Source organism: Sphaerodactylus townsendi, linkage group LG03 (assembly GCF_021028975.2).
Source record: "Sphaerodactylus townsendi isolate TG3544 linkage group LG03, MPM_Stown_v2.3, whole genome shotgun sequence".
Lineage (NCBI taxonomy): Eukaryota > Metazoa > Chordata > Lepidosauria > Squamata > Sphaerodactylidae > Sphaerodactylus > Sphaerodactylus townsendi.
Window position 1 is genome coordinate 102,229,491 of NC_059427.1, and position 16,752 is coordinate 102,246,242.

Below are 16,752 nucleotides of genomic sequence, written 5' to 3' on the forward strand. Positions count from 1 at the left end.
AGCGTTTTACTTTATTGGAAGTAATCACACTTGATTTACTTGGGTGCCTGCATTCATACATCACAGAAAACTAGAGTGTGTTTCAAACCAGGAATTCTTGATCACACGCTGTGTGAACGGGGAGCAGATGAGTACTATTATGTTTTAACAGGGCTTTTAACCCCATTATGTAAGCCACCCTGGAACTTTGGTGTAGGGCAGGGTATGAATGGAACAAATAAATAAATAATATGGCACCAAGCTGTGTTGGTATACGTTTTGGCTTTAATGATGCTTGCTGCAGCACCTGAATATAGCCTCAGAGATTTAAAGTGTAAGACTGATGCTACCTTACTGCTGAATTTGAAAAAAGTTGGGAACAGATCGGAGCACGGAAGCCTGGGTGCCTGCTGCACCCTGGGCCTGCAGAAGTCCTCCTGCCTCCCCCTCACCCCAATAGGGTGCTTCCAACCTGCAGAGGAGGGGCGCCTCACTGCCTGCTTCTCCCCAGGCCTGCAGAAGGACTCCCGCCTCACCCCCCAACCCCAACAGGGTACCTCTGGACCACAGAGCAGCGGTGCCTCACTGTCTACTGCCCTCTGGGCCTGCGGAAAGCTGCCCTGGGTCATGGAGCAGTGATGCCAGTCAACCCACTGCTCCCAGGGCCCTCTCGCCTCCTTCCATCCCAGCAGGGCACTCACTGCACCATAATCCACATCTGATAAAATTTGGCATGGGGTTGGATTAAAAACTAGAAAACCTGCATTTTTATAGGGTTGTTGTTGAACACATATTCTATCATATTAAGAACAGCATCACATGTTGCAAGTCTTGAGTATATTTTTCTTTCAAAGTATTAAAATGTGTATAGGTAAGGTATATCAATAGTTTGATAGGGCTCAGACTGTTGAGATGAACTTCTTATGTCTTGTTCCATTGACAAAATATAAATTACAGGCTCTTTTATCCTCTTTTTGCCTTGAGGCCAGGAAGTTAAGGGACAAGGTGTATAACCACTGGGCTTTGCTATTCAAAATTGGGCTTTCAGCTTTGCTATTGGCATTTTAAAGGAAAAAATCCTGTACCCCTAAAATGTGAATAACAAAAGTGGGAGCCCCAGTTTCTAATAGTAAAGCTTAGTGGAGGCTAGAGTATTAAAACCCTCTTCCTTGCTTGCACTGCTCTGAGGCAACATGATCTATGCAAGCCTGCACTGTGAATCAGATGGAATGAAATGTATGACCCTGCTCTTGTTTGTTTGAGCCCAGACCAGATTCACAGATTCAAACCATTGCTTAACTAGTGAAGTTTACAGGGCAGTGCTGAGCCTATCACTTTTTTGCACGTTAACTGAATTCACAGGGCTGATGGGAGAATCTTGGTTAATAGAGCACCCGATTTGTTTTGGAACAGGCTTTAAGAATAGTTATGCAAAGGCAAAAATCTCTTTACATATTAAAGATGTATTTAAGCACTGGCATATTTCTCCTTGTTGTTGCTCAGTTTTATGTTGCATTTCTTTTCTTCCTTTTAAAGTTTTTGTCCTATTGTTTGGTTATAACCTTATCCATGATTATAATCACTTAATAAGTATACCACAGACCTTCATTATCACTGCGGGGAGCTATTTTTCCTCTGTAAGTTAGCAGGTGCAGGCAAGGGAGGGCAGTTGCATTATGTGATGTGGAGAGGACTTGGGGATCTACATCATTTAAATAAGGCAGCCATTTGTCATTGTAGCTAAATGGGAAGATAAATGGTGCACACACATTTTTCAAATGGTGCATAAAAATTTGCAATAGCACGTCTTTAATTATACATATTCACTCAACCTTTTCAGACTGTAACATTTTAAAAGCATTAAGACTGGATACCTTCCAGGCCTATCACAACTTATATCTGTTGTGATTCTGAGAGGTTTCCTTGCTAAGGCTAGAATCAGACGACACTTTATTCCATTCAGTACAATGCTCTATTTGTGGTCTTGGGGCATATGCTGTTTCACCAATTCACAAAAGCAAAAGTTTCCATTGTGCTTTACCAAATTGCAAAAGGAAACTACAAACCTATCCCCAAAGATGTGGTGGGAGAAGGAGACACAACCAAGTAGGCTTGCTAACTCTGGATTGGGAAGTTCCTGGACATTTGGGGGTAAAGCCTAGAGAGGGTGGGGTTGGGGCGGAAAGGGTTTTCAGTGGGGTCTAATACCATAGAGTCCAACCACAAAGCATCCATTTGCTCCAGAGAAACTGATCTCAGTAGTCTAGAGATCAGGAAATTTCCAGGACCTTTCTGGAAGTTACTGAGGCCCCTTCCGCACACGCAAAATAATGCGTTTTCAAACTACTTTCACAACTGTTTGCAAGTGAATTTTGCCATTCCGCACAGCTTCAAAGAGCACTGAAAGCAGTTTGAAAGTGCATTATTTTGCATGTGCGGAATGAGCCCAAGTTTATAACAGAGGGGCAGAGAGAATGTGGAAGGGTAGTAGATGTTGAATATAGAGAAATGCACTTGCATATCCTTAGGTTCAGGGTTAGCACTTTTAAAGGCATTTTTTTGAACTATTATATATTATTTCACAACATTTCTGTTTGCACTGCTGTACTTCTCTAGTAGTGGTTAGTACATTTTCTCTAATGTTTTATCTGACTCTGTGTCCTGTAGTTGTAAAACTAATGCTTTATTTCTTGTGATCCAGAAGGAAGGACTGTTTTTGCTCCTTACTTTTACATGTGCTAGAACTTCCCCATTCACACATACCTTACTTTCTCTCAGATAAAGCATATATTTTCTTTTTGATATGTTTTCCTTGTAGAGCTGTTACCTTTGCATCTCTTTTTTCATGCTCTCCTATTGACATCATCTTTTTTGCATTGTGATGTGTTATATCTACCATGTGTTATATCTAATACCATATTCAGATATGATTTTAACAGGGATGCTCTGTCACCAAGATGGTGCAGTTCCCAAGATGGTGCAGCTCTGACACCAAGATGGTGCAGTGCCCACAAATTATGATGCGCATAGTTGAACATTAGACCTGAGAAGCTCATACACATTTGCAGTTGTGCAAAGAAGCTGATTATTTCTTTTCATTGTTTCTTCATGATTTCCTATCTACTTGACACTGCCACCTCCCCTCTCCATCTGCCATTCATCACATTTTTAAAAAGATAAATTTCACAGTGAGTGACTCACAGAGGTGTTTCTTTCTGTACTTACAGTTCCTTGAGTTGATGCTTGGAGGCAGGTAAAATATCCAGATCACTTTCTTGCAGTGGTTTGCCTCTGCTGTAGCTTCACTAAAACTACACTGATAGCCCTTTATATATCAGTACAATTTATACACTTGTCCAGAGAGGGGGGAGGTGTTTAATAATATTTAACATGTCTTGTCTGAACAACATTAATTCATCTTTTTGTGTGCACAGTAACAGAAAACTAAGACAATCCAGATTTACAGAAAAAGACATACAAACATTTCTAAAGATAAACACATTACGACAAAATTATTGGAAGAAGGTAAACCTTTTTGGAATAGTCAGTTTAATCAAGATACAAGACTCATATAAACTCTTGGAATTCAATTACAGAAGCGTAAATGTACCAGATTTTTTTAAAAAAGAAAGTGACTGAAAGTCAACAGTGCTGTCCAGTGTCCACTGATGTAAACGAGCTTAGACTGGAGCAACTTTGGAGATGCTAGTTCTGTTGGAAACCCAGCCTGCTAGGTTATTTCTTGATTTGTAGACAGCACCAAAAATGTTGCATATTTCTGTATCATTTTCAATACGTATGTAGGGCACAGAATTAATTTTAAAAGGCTGTTTCTTTTTCCAAGTTATGTTGCTTTCCCAAAAGGTTTAACTATCCAAAGAAACTGTAAAAGAAACTTAATCTGACAAACATATTTATAGGACTTTGATTTAAAACAAAACACAGTTCACTGGTGAAAGGGCTGTCCATTTAGAGTCTCTAGTTGCTATAAGAATCTCTGATCGTGTAATGCATCTATTTATATCTCATCCTCTACCAAATAATTTTTTTAAAAAAATCATAGCTTTTTTGTATTTTTGGACCTTTAAAAAGAACAGGATAATTAAGAGAATGACATGGGGAAATAGAAAACAAGGACACACTGTTTTGCAACTGAATATTCTGAAGAATATTCAGGCTTTACGCTAGGCTTTTTCTTCAAGACTTTCAAATCATGATCTGCTCAGCAAGGCATGTACTGCATTTGTTCACCACAGAGGTAAACTATGAGCGTCCACCTGAGTTTTCCATGCAAAACCTACATTTTGCAGAGATAACGTAAATAACCTAGGTTTAAAATTCAAAACAGTCAAAAACATTTGAAGCAATGTATGTTTGTTATTATTTTCTAAGCTGACATATCACAGTGGAGATACAATTGTGTTAGTCATGGTACTCTGCATGGTGCCAAAGCTGTACTGAGCAGCATGCTGTTAGGAAAGGGTATACCAGCATGCGGCAGCATTGGCTCGGCCTCCCCATGCTGTGTCAGTCTATAGGCAAACACCATGACCACTGTCACACCACAACATGTGAAAATGCTAGGAAGCTATTTCTGTAACAACAGGAGGGAGATTCCCCCTTAACTTGACCCCAGCTCTTGATAGGGACTGTGGAAATGTATTTTGAATGGAATACATATGAGGGAAGTATCAGATCAGGAAGTAAACTTTAAAAAAGGCCATTCACTAAAATAAATTTCTAGCCGAATTTACTTTAAAAACTTGTCTTGTAGTTGAAGATAAAGTAGAATCATGTCTTTCAGCGAGGCAAAATTAACAAGCAATGGGCCATTTGGCACATCAGTTAAACCACCAGTGAAAGACTTAACTGAGTTTGACAATATTTGTCTGCTCTGGGTTCAGAAGCTGAATTAATTAGTGACAGCATCAGTGTCCATAAAGGGACAGCCCATTACCACACACAATAGTAACTATGTTTCTACAAGTTATGAAAATAAAGCAATATGTGCCTGTTTCGGTGGCTGTCGTTTGCCTACCAATGGTGCAGTGCTCCCCATTCCAGCCCTCTCGGCATTCACATTTCCCATCTTTACAGGTTCCATGCTCTGTGCAGCGGGGATGGCAAACACGCTGGTCACAAGCTACCCCTGTCCAGCCCTCTTCACAGCGACATGCTCCGCCAATGCAGACACCATGGGTGCCACAGTCTACAGAGCACACTTCTGGAATAAAAGCAGAAAGTTGGTTATTGCCTCATGGCCATTATGATTAGGAGCCTCTTGGATTCATGGGTGACTAATGGCTTTGCACTATACCAGAAGGTGTTTTTTTCTGTTGCAGAACCTTTGAGAATTGAGTCATTAACAGTGTCATCTTAAGCAGAGTGACTCCATTCTAAGCCCAGTTATTTGAGTGGATTTTAGAAGGGCATAACTTTGCTTAGGATACATTTTGCTGTTATGTTGGGAATGCTAACAAGAGAGGTTATTGCAAATTGTGATGAAGACTTCCATGTAAACAGATGCAGCTTGAGACTCATCAAAATAAATTATTGGAGGATAACAACTACTTTGAATCACCAGTATTCTGGGAACTGGCAACACTACATGCAATGTCTGATTCATTATTATCAAGTAGGCATAATCCAAAACACAAATTCTAGCTACCAGGCATACTCGAAGAGTCAGTATTTTTGGTTTTAGTCCTATACCATCAATATACATTGGCTAAATCCTCATTAAGTATTTGAGGGAGAGACAGAGAGAGAGAGAGAGAGAGCATAATAACTAAGGTTCATATGAATCTGGAAGGAAAAAAAGAACTGGATTTTTTCATTAAAAAATAGATGACAATATATAAAGGCTCAAAATGACAAACTGTATTCGTCTAACCAAAGATGATATAAGAGTGAAAGAAAAGGTTATTTACCTTAGTTTTCATAGCTGTTGAAAGAAGCAGAGCCTGAACATTTCAGGCAATGTTAGAATCAGTATGATAACTTGAATATAGGATGCTGAGGCGTCTTGTCTTACATGGCAAATGCAATAGCTAGCGCAGGGGTAGGGAACCTGCGGCTCTCCAGATGTTCAGGAACTACAATTCCCATCAGCCCCTACCAGCATGGCCAATTGGCCATGCTGGTAGGGGCTGATGGGAATTGTAGTTCCTGAACATCTGGAGAGCCGCAGGTTACCTACCCCTGAGCTAGCATATCAATCAAGTTACTGGTTTATATAATCTGAGTCAGTAATGGACCATTCAATATCCTGAAACTGGAAGGCTAAAGGAAATTTGACAACTGAATTTTTTTTTTCTTACCAACGGAGCAGTCAGGACCCATCCAGTTGGGATCACAGCTACAGAGACCTGTATCAGAAAGGTATGTGCCATGCCCACTGCACTGGTCTGGACACTGGGCACGTGGAAGTTCACAGTTTAAACCTCCCCAGCCTGGGCTGCAGAGACATTCTCCATTAACACAGACACCATGGTTGGAGCAGGAGGGATCCAAGCAATCAACTATAAAAATATAACAAAGACAACAAAACAATCACTGAGAAAAAGGTCAGTGCACAGAATGAACAGTGTGGATTGACACCACTTGATGGATCTGTGCTCAGCAGGTTTTGCCTTGCTGAAATGAAGTACAGCCAGCTGTGCAGTTGTTCTTTAGGCTATCTATTCTGGAAGTCTGCAAATATAAAAATATCACTCTGCACAGAAAAATGGATGCATACTTGCAATATCTAAAACAAACAAGTAAGGCCTATCCCCAAATATATTGCAAATAAGGGATGCTCAAACATGTGTTATTCTTTTCTTGTTCCTGCAGATATTGCACTGGAACAAACTAGAAATATCAGCTCTAGAAGTGACAGCTCACAAGTATCTAAACATTTATATTTTACAGGATCTGAAAAGAATCAAAGCGCTAATTACGGTCCTGATCACACAAGCTTTGCCTTGGTAAAAAGAAATAAGGAGGTTACATCACCCTCCCTCGCTTGTCTGAACAAACTTGTATTTAAAGGATGGAATGAGGGGAAAATACCTGGGAACTTAAACATCAATGCTAAGCATCTTGTCCGATTTGGTTGTTATGGTTACTCCTCTGGAATGATTCTTGCCTATGTCAGCTCTGAAGTTGACTCCCGGGCAGTGGAGATTTGAGCCACTGCTATGGTAACCATATGTGTGTGTGTGTGTGGGGGGGGGTTGTATTAGCAATGGCATTAATTTTATTAAATAACCATTTAGTGCAGTTGAGCTAACTGAAACATTAAAGTCCACTTAAACAAAATATGCTGGAGCAGAAAAGTGGTACATGAGTTGCTTGTTGAGGGAAGTTTTCTCCATTTCCACACATGCACATTCTACATTTTTTAAAAATCCCCAAAGACAAAATGAGGCTCCAAAGGAACCCAGTGAATCATAACCCATCCCATACACAACTTTGGGCAGAAGGCAAAGGCACACATGAATAATTTCAAATGCATCATACACACACAGTTCCGTGTTCCATCCAAAATCATGAAAATATAAACAGGTCAGGAAAAGAATGTTGCATCTAGGCAGGTATATTATATATTGCTGGAATGGCAGCTCCTTTTTGTCATATTTTTACGTTTACACCCTACACAGCAATTTTCTTTTCACAGAAAGTACATACCAGCTCAATTTGCCATGACCATGGAATAAAACTTTGCTAAGCTGTCATAAAATACTTCCGTTTTGCCATCATTTTACTGTTTCTTGCTTAAGTATATTCAATGGCAGAATGGGAAAGAAAAAGTCTTTATGACTGTTGATGAACACGGCTGTGTGGCTGTCTGCATTTTTAAGCACTCTCATAGCCCAGGTATAGATGATGAGTAGGCAGGGCTTAATTGGTGCCTAGTTGGTTTGTTTTGATTATGGATCTGAATTGCTCTTTTCACAAAAAGCCTTTCACTTTGGAACTAAAGATCAAGATTATGTTTCAGGTAAAATGAATTCATGACTAGTATGTATTAATTTGCAGTTCAATGCCTAAAAATGATTGGCATTCATTCTTCAGCTTGTGCATACTGCCAAATCAGTAATGAAAGCAAGTTCTTGCTAATCTTTAGAAATCCTTCACAATTAAGAGACAAAATTCGCTAAGCCCTTTATTGTCTGAAATATCTGCTCTTTCATATGCTAGCTTTTAACATAAGCAGATGGGATAATGTGATCTATCAACACCATTGTGAGTTTAAATCTGATTACAGTGCTATGAAAACAGAAAGCATTTTCTCTAGAACCAAGAAGCTCGAGGAACCCACAGAAGTCTGTTCCAGGGCACTAAAAATAGTTAGGGAATTTGTCAAATGATCTTAATAAACTGAGCCCCATCTTGGTGGGGGGACTGAATCCACTTGTGGGAGCGAAGGGGTGGCCATGCCGGCAGATTCAGGACACTTTCCCTGGTGGGCACTTTCCCTGATGTCCTCCCCTAGGACTGGGATGTGGGCATGACCAGGGGAGGAGCCAACATTAGCTGGGTTCCTCCCGTCCATTCACTGGTTTATGCTGGTGGTGGGTACTTTGGACTTATGCAATCTTTTTGGGTCATGTAAATCCATTCAGTTAAGAATTTTAATTGCTTTTTAAAGTTCTTACTTAGAGATATTTTGATTTAGTTGGTCTAGCAGTTCCGTAGGAATTCTAGGAATACAGCATTCCGCAAGATATGTCTGTATATTCTTTTTTTTGGGGGGGGGACTCGCTGTAAAGCTCTTCATAGTATTTTACGAATATTTGAGCTATTTCATCTGCTTTATGTATAATTTTTCCTTTATATTTAATTTTGGGGAAAAAACATTTCTTTTTCTTCTCTTAATTTAGCTTTAGGCCATTTTCCTGGTTTGTTAGCCGAGAAGAATTCTTTTTCTTTAAGAAAGGTAAGTTTCTTAGTAATTTAATTTGTTCTTAGCTTTTCAAGTTGGCTTTTAAGCATTTTAATTTTTCTAGTAATATTTTTTCCTGAGACTGCTTGACAATTCTATTTCCAGTTTTTTCAATTCTGTTTCTAATAATTGTTGTTCTTTATTTCTTCTTTTTGTTTCAATTATTTCCTGTGAATTCAAGGCACCTCTAATGACCACCTTATGAGCATCCCATATAGGGTTCGGGTCCACTACAGAGGGCTTGCTAATTTGTCTGCTCTCTTTTTTTATTTTAGGATTGATGAATAGCCAATCTTTACACTTCCAAGTGGATCTAGTCTTTTTTGTTTTTAAAGTCCATGCATTGATATATGATCTCATAGAAGGGAAATGTAGGGGAAAAGACTTCACTGAGTTCTCTCAAAGGGAGATAAAGTGAGTCCCCCCCCCCAAAGAACACCTTTTAATTATTTTTTTTAAAAAATATGGTATTTTTAATGTTTCAGTATTACTATTCTTTTCAGCTTCCCTACTCAGTGGGTTCAGGGTAACCCACAACCGTGGGCTGAACAGTCATCATGTGGGTGCAGAAGGAAGTGCACTAGCAAACCATGCAGGCTTTGACAAAAACTAGCACCCAAACTCAAATATCACCAATCCAAACACTCTTTGCTGTTCCCTTAGAGCAAGCAAAAACCAGCTTATTTTTTAAGATGTGGATATAGGCAATGCTGGGGATGAGGCTAACCTGGGATTAATCTCTAACAAATAAACTGTGGGATTGTTAGAAGAAATAGAGTTGGTCAACCTAATCCAGAGAGAAGGGGAGTTAAACCCATGTCTAGAACTGGTGCAGCCCTGCATTGGTGCCTATCCTGCCAGCGCAAGGGGCAAATGCACTGGCAGTGGACAGCCTTACTCTGGTGGGTAGGCTCTGTCTAGCTCAGCCACACTCAACCCAAATGCTGGCATCCTTGCCCAGTGAGGCTGGTGCAGAAATCTGTGCCAGTACGGACAGGGATGTTTCAGGGCAAGTCAGGGGGTTGAGTTGACCTTAGTCAGCTTCCACTGCCCACCCAGCCTCCAGGTGCCAATAGGGTGCCAATATATGAGATATGTGCTGAATCTCTATTATCCCCTATGGAGAATATTTGTGGGGGGTTTTGTTTTGTTTTTTGGACTTCCTGCACTGCAGGAAAGTCCTTTGGAAAGGGCATGGATGTGCTGGAGTGGCATAATCTGTTCCCCCCACCCCACCCCATCTGTTCTGGATTGGGCTGTTAGTCTAAACTTAATGTCAATCACATTGGAGATTTCTCAAGCTTTGTCAGAAATTACGGAAGAAAAAATAATGTGAAACTGTAGTCAACGTTTTGGTGAAATGTAATGTTGACTGCATTCTACTTATTCAATATATCAATATTCCTGTAAAAGATCTATCATGACTGGTTTAATGCAAATATCCCTTGGCTACTAATAATCCTGTTTTGCTCCATCTGCTGACTTTTAAAAATCATTTATTCAACTGGCTCACCTATTACAGAAATGAAGCGATTGGATCTATAATTCCTGACCCATTTCTTTCTGTCTTTCTCCCCTTCACCTAACTTCCATGAGACCTCAAAGATAATTGCTAATGGCTTTGTAATTTCTTCAGCTAATTCCCTTCATACTCAAAAGTATACTTCATCAGACCATGTTGATTTAAATTTATTAAAATATGATCTGTTCATTTCCTGCCTTGACCTGTATTTCTTCCATTCCTTGGTTATCTTCATTTTATTAATTTATTTCATTCTGTCAAAACTGAATCATACTAGGGATTGAAAATTATGATTTTCTGCATCTCAGTAGTTTGACTTTTATATATAGAGATGTGGACTCCAAATTTCTTTTGTTCTTCTAAAAGTTGTGTGAATTCTTCAGCTATGGTACCATGATCTGTTATTTGTTCTGTGCTTTTGGCATTTTGATTATACACAGTTGTGTTTTCCCTTTAGATGTAGAACAAGTTCATTTTGTTATGATCCAAACAACACAACAGAGGCCCTTTCCACACATACAGAAACAAGCACTTTCAATCCATTTTCACAATTGTTTACAAGTGGATTTTGCTATTTCACACAGTAAAAACCAGCTGCGAAGTGCATTGAAAGTGGATTGAAAGTGCATTATTCTGAATGTGCAGAAGGGGCCAGAGAAGTTCCAGTCATTCCAGTCATTGTCCTTTGGCAGTTTGCTGCAGAAAATAACAACTTACAGTGGAGTTACACCCTTAGTCTATTGAAGTCAGTGGTTTTAAGAGGGTTTCAATCTGCTTAGGACTTCTTTGTTAATTAACTTAAACAGTCTTCTGAACATCTCAGTTACAGTAAGGTGTAATCCTATGTAGAGTTTTCAGTACAAAACCATCATGAGAGCTGCCATTGCCATTCAGGGTCTTTCCATCAGAGACATCAGAATGCAATCAATCTATCTTAAAGCCACAACAATGGTCTTGGAAAGTGGGCTCCCTCCCAGATAAGATTCAGGATACTGGGCACGGGTGATCCTCCTCTTGCAAGACCTACTTTCACCTTGAGCTTAGGTAGGATGCTCATTCCGGGTGTTTTCAGATCCTGCAGGATGTCACAAGCCTGGCTGGATCAGTGGACACAGTATCATGTTCTGGACCTACACAGCATCTTCTGGCAACTGCTTGCATGACATCTGGTTCAGTCAGAGAGGGTTACACTGGAATTCATGCCATTACTATCATACACCAAATTTTCCAGCTGGCTTTCCAGATGCGATAGTCATCTGACCAGACAAGAAGTATATCTGAGACTGGAATGGAGCGGGCATGATCTTCTGATGTAACATTTGGACATTTAATTCAAAACGACTGATCTCTTCAGGATTGATGGTGTTCATCTTTGAGTGAGTTGTGGATATGTGGTTCCACAGGGTCTGGCACAGTGTTGCTTGGTTGGCTGCCGTCATAGAAGCTATGGAGGGAGCTGGGCAGTTTGCTCTGCTCCTTTGGAGGTTTGGGCATTAGTGCGTACCAATTATTTGGGGAAGGCTGTGGGGGCAAGCATGTCTCTCCCACTTCAGGGACTCCCTTACAGGGCTTAGGAGGATGAAGCCATTCAGGGGCATGTCTAGTAGGGGGCTGTCAGCTGGCTGTTACTACCAGCTACCAAGGAACCCATGTAGTGGCTTGTGCACATGTGGGATTCCAACGCTTGCTATTTCAAGAACCCCCCCCCCTTTTAAGGGCTGAGAGAATGGGATTACCAGGCAGTGGGTGGGTTATGCTTGATCCACCCTCACACTGCACCATGCTCTTGCAGTTCTGTTTATTAAAGCTGTGGCCTACTTGTCTCCAATTGGTTGTACATGACATGTTATGTTCTCTACTGCCCTGCTCTCTTGCTTGCCTGTGGGTCTGCATGTAATAGCTCTGGACTCACCTGGGACTGCATTTATGGCTAGAGGGTGGAACTAGTCAGAGGAAGGCTAACTTTGCCAGATCCACACTGACAGTGTGTATCACTGAAGAGGTAGAGGTCTTGCAGCCCAGATGGCAACATGATCTAGGAAGGGCATTAAGCCCTGTAGAGCCTGGATGTGCTCTTTCTATGCAGGCAACCTCACTCCTCTCTTTCTTAGCTAGGTTAGAGCTGGGCCCTTTCCCTCATTTGTCTCTGGCTTTCCCATCCACCTACTCTGCACCTTGGTTGTTACAGGTTGTTTTTTCCCCAGTTATGTGCTTCTATTCTGTTTTCTGTCAAAGCTGGAACAGTGGTTTAAGCATTGAGACAAATCAATTGATAGGGGGAAAGCTGTGTATATGAGGCTGCATCCCCGATTTGAGGGATTCCCTTATGTGGTCTTGGGGGCCATTCAGCAACACACCCTTCTGGGGACTGTCAGAGGGTTCTCACTATCAGGTAACATGCAGCAGTTTGTGCCTATGATCTCTGGGCTTGCCACTCCACTGTGGCAGGCTGGGTAGGTGGGTGGGCTATAGGGTAGCAGGTGAATTGTTCAGTGCTGGACCCATTCACAGGCATTGCCAATGCTCATACAGTTGCATTGGCCGTTTCCGCACGGCCACCCTGTGGGGGTGCGTCAGCATAAACAACGCCAACGCACCCCCCCCTAGGACCATTCGCATGGTAGGGTAGGGAAGATAGCGCAGCCTGCGCAGAGGCTGTGCAGTCCCCTGAACACCTTACTGTCCCCTCCGGCCTTCCGGCACGTCGCACAGGCCAGGGGCGTCGCACAGGCCAGGGGACAGCTCTGGAGTCGCAGGGCGGGGGGGTGTGTGTTTTCCCTGGCCTGTACGACATGCCATAAGGCCGGACGGGATGGTAAGGCGTTCGGGAAAGGGGGGGAATGGCGCCTTCCAGCCACTGCCATTCGCACGGCAGTGGTTGGAAGACGCTGCTTCTGAAAAACCTCTCTCAGGGAGAGAGGTTTGAAAGCAGCGTCTTTGCGCCACTGGGGGAGAGCAAGGGTGGCGCTGTGAACAGCTCCCTAGGGAAGGCTTTTTTGCCGTCTCTAGGACGCTGTTTATGGCCCGTGCGGAAAGGGCCATTCATTAAAGATGTGGTGTATTTTCCCCTGATTGGTTGTGTGTGATGTATTATGTCCTCTCCTGCCCCATTTCCTCCCTTGCCCTGGGTTTGCAAATGTAACTATTCAAAGACTCTGCATTCTTTAGTTAACTCCTGAAATTTAGAAGTAAGTCTATCAAGCGCTGTCAGAATGCAACACTGACAACCTCTCTCTCCCTTTAAGATCTCTACAGCAAGAACACAAGTTTGCATGTGAAGTGCCCCCAAGCCACAGCCAACACGTGGCAACCCCATATGGTTTTCAAGGCAAGAGACATGCAGAGGTAGTTTGCCATTGCCCTCTTCTGCATAGCATCCCTGGACTTCCTTGGTGGTCTCCTATCCAATACTTACTGGTGCTGACCGACCCTGCTTATCTTCCATGATCTGATATTGATCTAGCCTGGGCCATCAAAGCTGCTAAAAGAAACTGTAGCAGTCCTTAAAAAATTGACCAGGTCTTAAACTTTGGTGGACCTACATCTAAACAGCTTATTTTGCAAGACCTGTTATGAGGATTTGTGCCATACATTATTTTGCTAATAACTTTCAAGTGAGCACAAAATGGTTAATTTCTTTTAATCCAGCCAAACACCTAGACAGGTCAATAGCCCCAATACTAAAACACACACACAAAAAATGGGCTGTGTTCTTCATTGGGAATAAATGTTTTTTTCTTTTATTAAAAATATAAATTGTCTTTTAGCTAGTGTTACATTTGGAGTATTAAAAAGCCTCCTAAGGTTCTGAACAAACTATCAGACACATATTTCTCTCAGTCTGCCCTAGTCTAAAGTTATCCATATAAAGTATTCCTGAATTCTGACCCATGTTAGCGTTTGGAAATATACCAGATATGCCTCTAAATGGAAATAATAAAAAAGCAATGTAGAAGGAATTAAAAGCACATCAGTCTTCCACTTTTCCACTGCACTGAATCATGGTTTGCAAAGAGAAGGGAAACGTTCAAGATTTATTGCTGAAGAACAAGCCTCTGACATGAGACAGAAAAAGCCACACACTTATTCATTTGCATAGATTAACCTATGGTAAACCTTTCTGGCAATTGTTCTGGCAGATGTTTGCTTCTACTCCGTAGCAGAATAATATTGCTCAAAGCATTTACTTTAGCTACGGCTACACATGGTAAAAATCAATGGGAACCCAATGTCTATGCTGAGAACTGACTCTCATGAATATTCAATTCTGTTGGCAGACACACTTTTCAGCCAAGCAGTACTAACTTCCAGGGGTTAACAGTCTTTAACAAGATGGCCAAGTGAATGCTGAATTCACTGAAATTGATTTTCAGTAAGCACTGCAAAAGGATTTTTTTTAAAACACTTTTATTAAAGTGTGAAAAGGCAATCTAGGCTAAATGCATCATGTTGTCTTGCAACAGGATAAGACTGTTGGAAGTCAGCAGTGGGTTGCCAGAGAATTTACATGGCTGTAAGAATTGGCTCACAACCACAACAGCATTTTTACTTGTGTTCTTTGATGAGATTTTACAGCGTTATTTAGAAACAAAATTGTGTGTAGTTCCTATGTTGTGCTCAAGATTGTATCTCAACAATCAATAGTATGGGAATCTACAACCCTGTAGAGCTCAGATCAGTAGAACTCATTTAGTAACAAAGTCTCCATAGATTTAACCACAAGAAGAGTGGATGTAATTTATTCTCACAAGGACAAAAAAAGAGGTCAAGGAGTTTTCTAAACAATATATTCCTTTTGTCCCTCTAGGATTATAAATTATATGTATAAAGTTAAATGCCATTGAAAAATGACTTGATCAAGAAAGTGGCAAGAAAAACACTGTTAACCAAACTTAATGTGTTAATTTAACTCACTTTCCACCCCAAACTGCATTGAATGAAGCTTGACAAATAAGCTGTTTCATTTTTGTGCAAATGTAATAGAGCAACAGTGTTTATGCAGCAAAATCTGTAGATCACAAATATCGATTTCAGTGCCATGGCAATTTCAGGTAAATTGTTAGAACGATATGACTATGATGAATATCTGAAATAAAAAGCTAGCGGGAAAAAAAATGCTGACCTACAGCATCCTATTCCATTTCCTAGCTGGAAAACAGGGTATGAATCAACCTGAACCATTCTGTTTAGAAGCACAAATCAATACAGAAGATTTTTACCCTTTAATAACAATGCAGATATGTTTATTTGTTTTACTATTGTGTTAAATGTTTTAATATAATGGGATGAGACTTTAAGACTGATGAAGAATAACCTCATAATTCATTTTATACAATGAAATGTGTTTTGAAGTAGCCCGGCCATTGTTAGAGAATTGCGTTTTGTCAAATGATGCATGCAAACAGTTATTTTAACCTTTCTTGTCATGCTCTTCACCTTCCATATTTGTAATAAATGCACCTTGCTTTCTAAAATCCATTTATCTTTCAAATTTCTTATCCTTCCATGCTTTTGATTAAATCATTTACGGTGTTTCTCCTAACACACAAATTTCTTACAGGTCGGACCACAGCGGTCACATATGGGCTGCAATAACAAGGTGACTTCATTAATGTCAAATGAAAAGCTAACTGTACTGCCTACTAAACTAAGCAGTTCACAACTTGAGATATTGATGCCCAAATTTTGGTAACAAAAAGACACCACCACCACCATCACCACCACAAGTTGTTTAGACAGCAGCAAAAGTTGCTGACTTCAATGCTACACTGATCTATAAAGTATAGGAAACACGGAATCAGTTGAGGCAGCCTTGACTCTCAAAAGCTTGTATCCTAAAAATCTTGTAGGCCTCAAAGTGCTACTGGACTCAAATCTACCTGTTCTAAGGCAGACCAACATGGTTACTTTCTGAAACTATCTTAATAAGATCAACATGTATGTATAGTTAAAGGGCTGGGACATGCACTGTAAATAACTATAAATATAAGGAGGCTATAAATATAAGGAGGTCTATGGAATTAACATGTTTCAATTGTTTTTCAAAAGGAAGAGTTGCTAATTTTATAAAACAGATGTCCAGTGGCACTTTAAACACTAACATTCATTCATTTCTCCAAGTATTTCAAGAGCCAAGAGGAAATGTGGATTATAAATAAAGTCAAATAGACCAGATGTGGTGCTATCAAATATAAAAAGATATAACTTACATTCCAAAAACAAGCACTGTTCACTTACTGTTTATAGGCACATTCCAAAAGTGAAATGCCATGATGTGGCCACCATTCGTCTCTCTCTCACATACACACATGCAGCAGCCATG

General features: G+C 40.6%; 1 protein-coding gene across 1 annotated transcript in view; it reads right to left on the reverse strand.

The window, feature by feature from the left end:
• TENM2 (teneurin transmembrane protein 2) overlaps positions 1-16,752 on the reverse strand; it is a 1,113,792-nt gene that overhangs the window by 119,155 nt on the left and 977,885 nt on the right. The window contains exons 15-16 of the mRNA XM_048487386.1: positions 6,300-6,500; positions 5,018-5,203 (exon numbers count right to left, since the gene is read on the reverse strand). Of these exons, the coding sequence (XP_048343343.1) occupies positions 5,018-5,203; positions 6,300-6,500 (387 nt within the window). The remainder of the gene's footprint in view (positions 1-5,017; positions 5,204-6,299; positions 6,501-16,752) is intronic.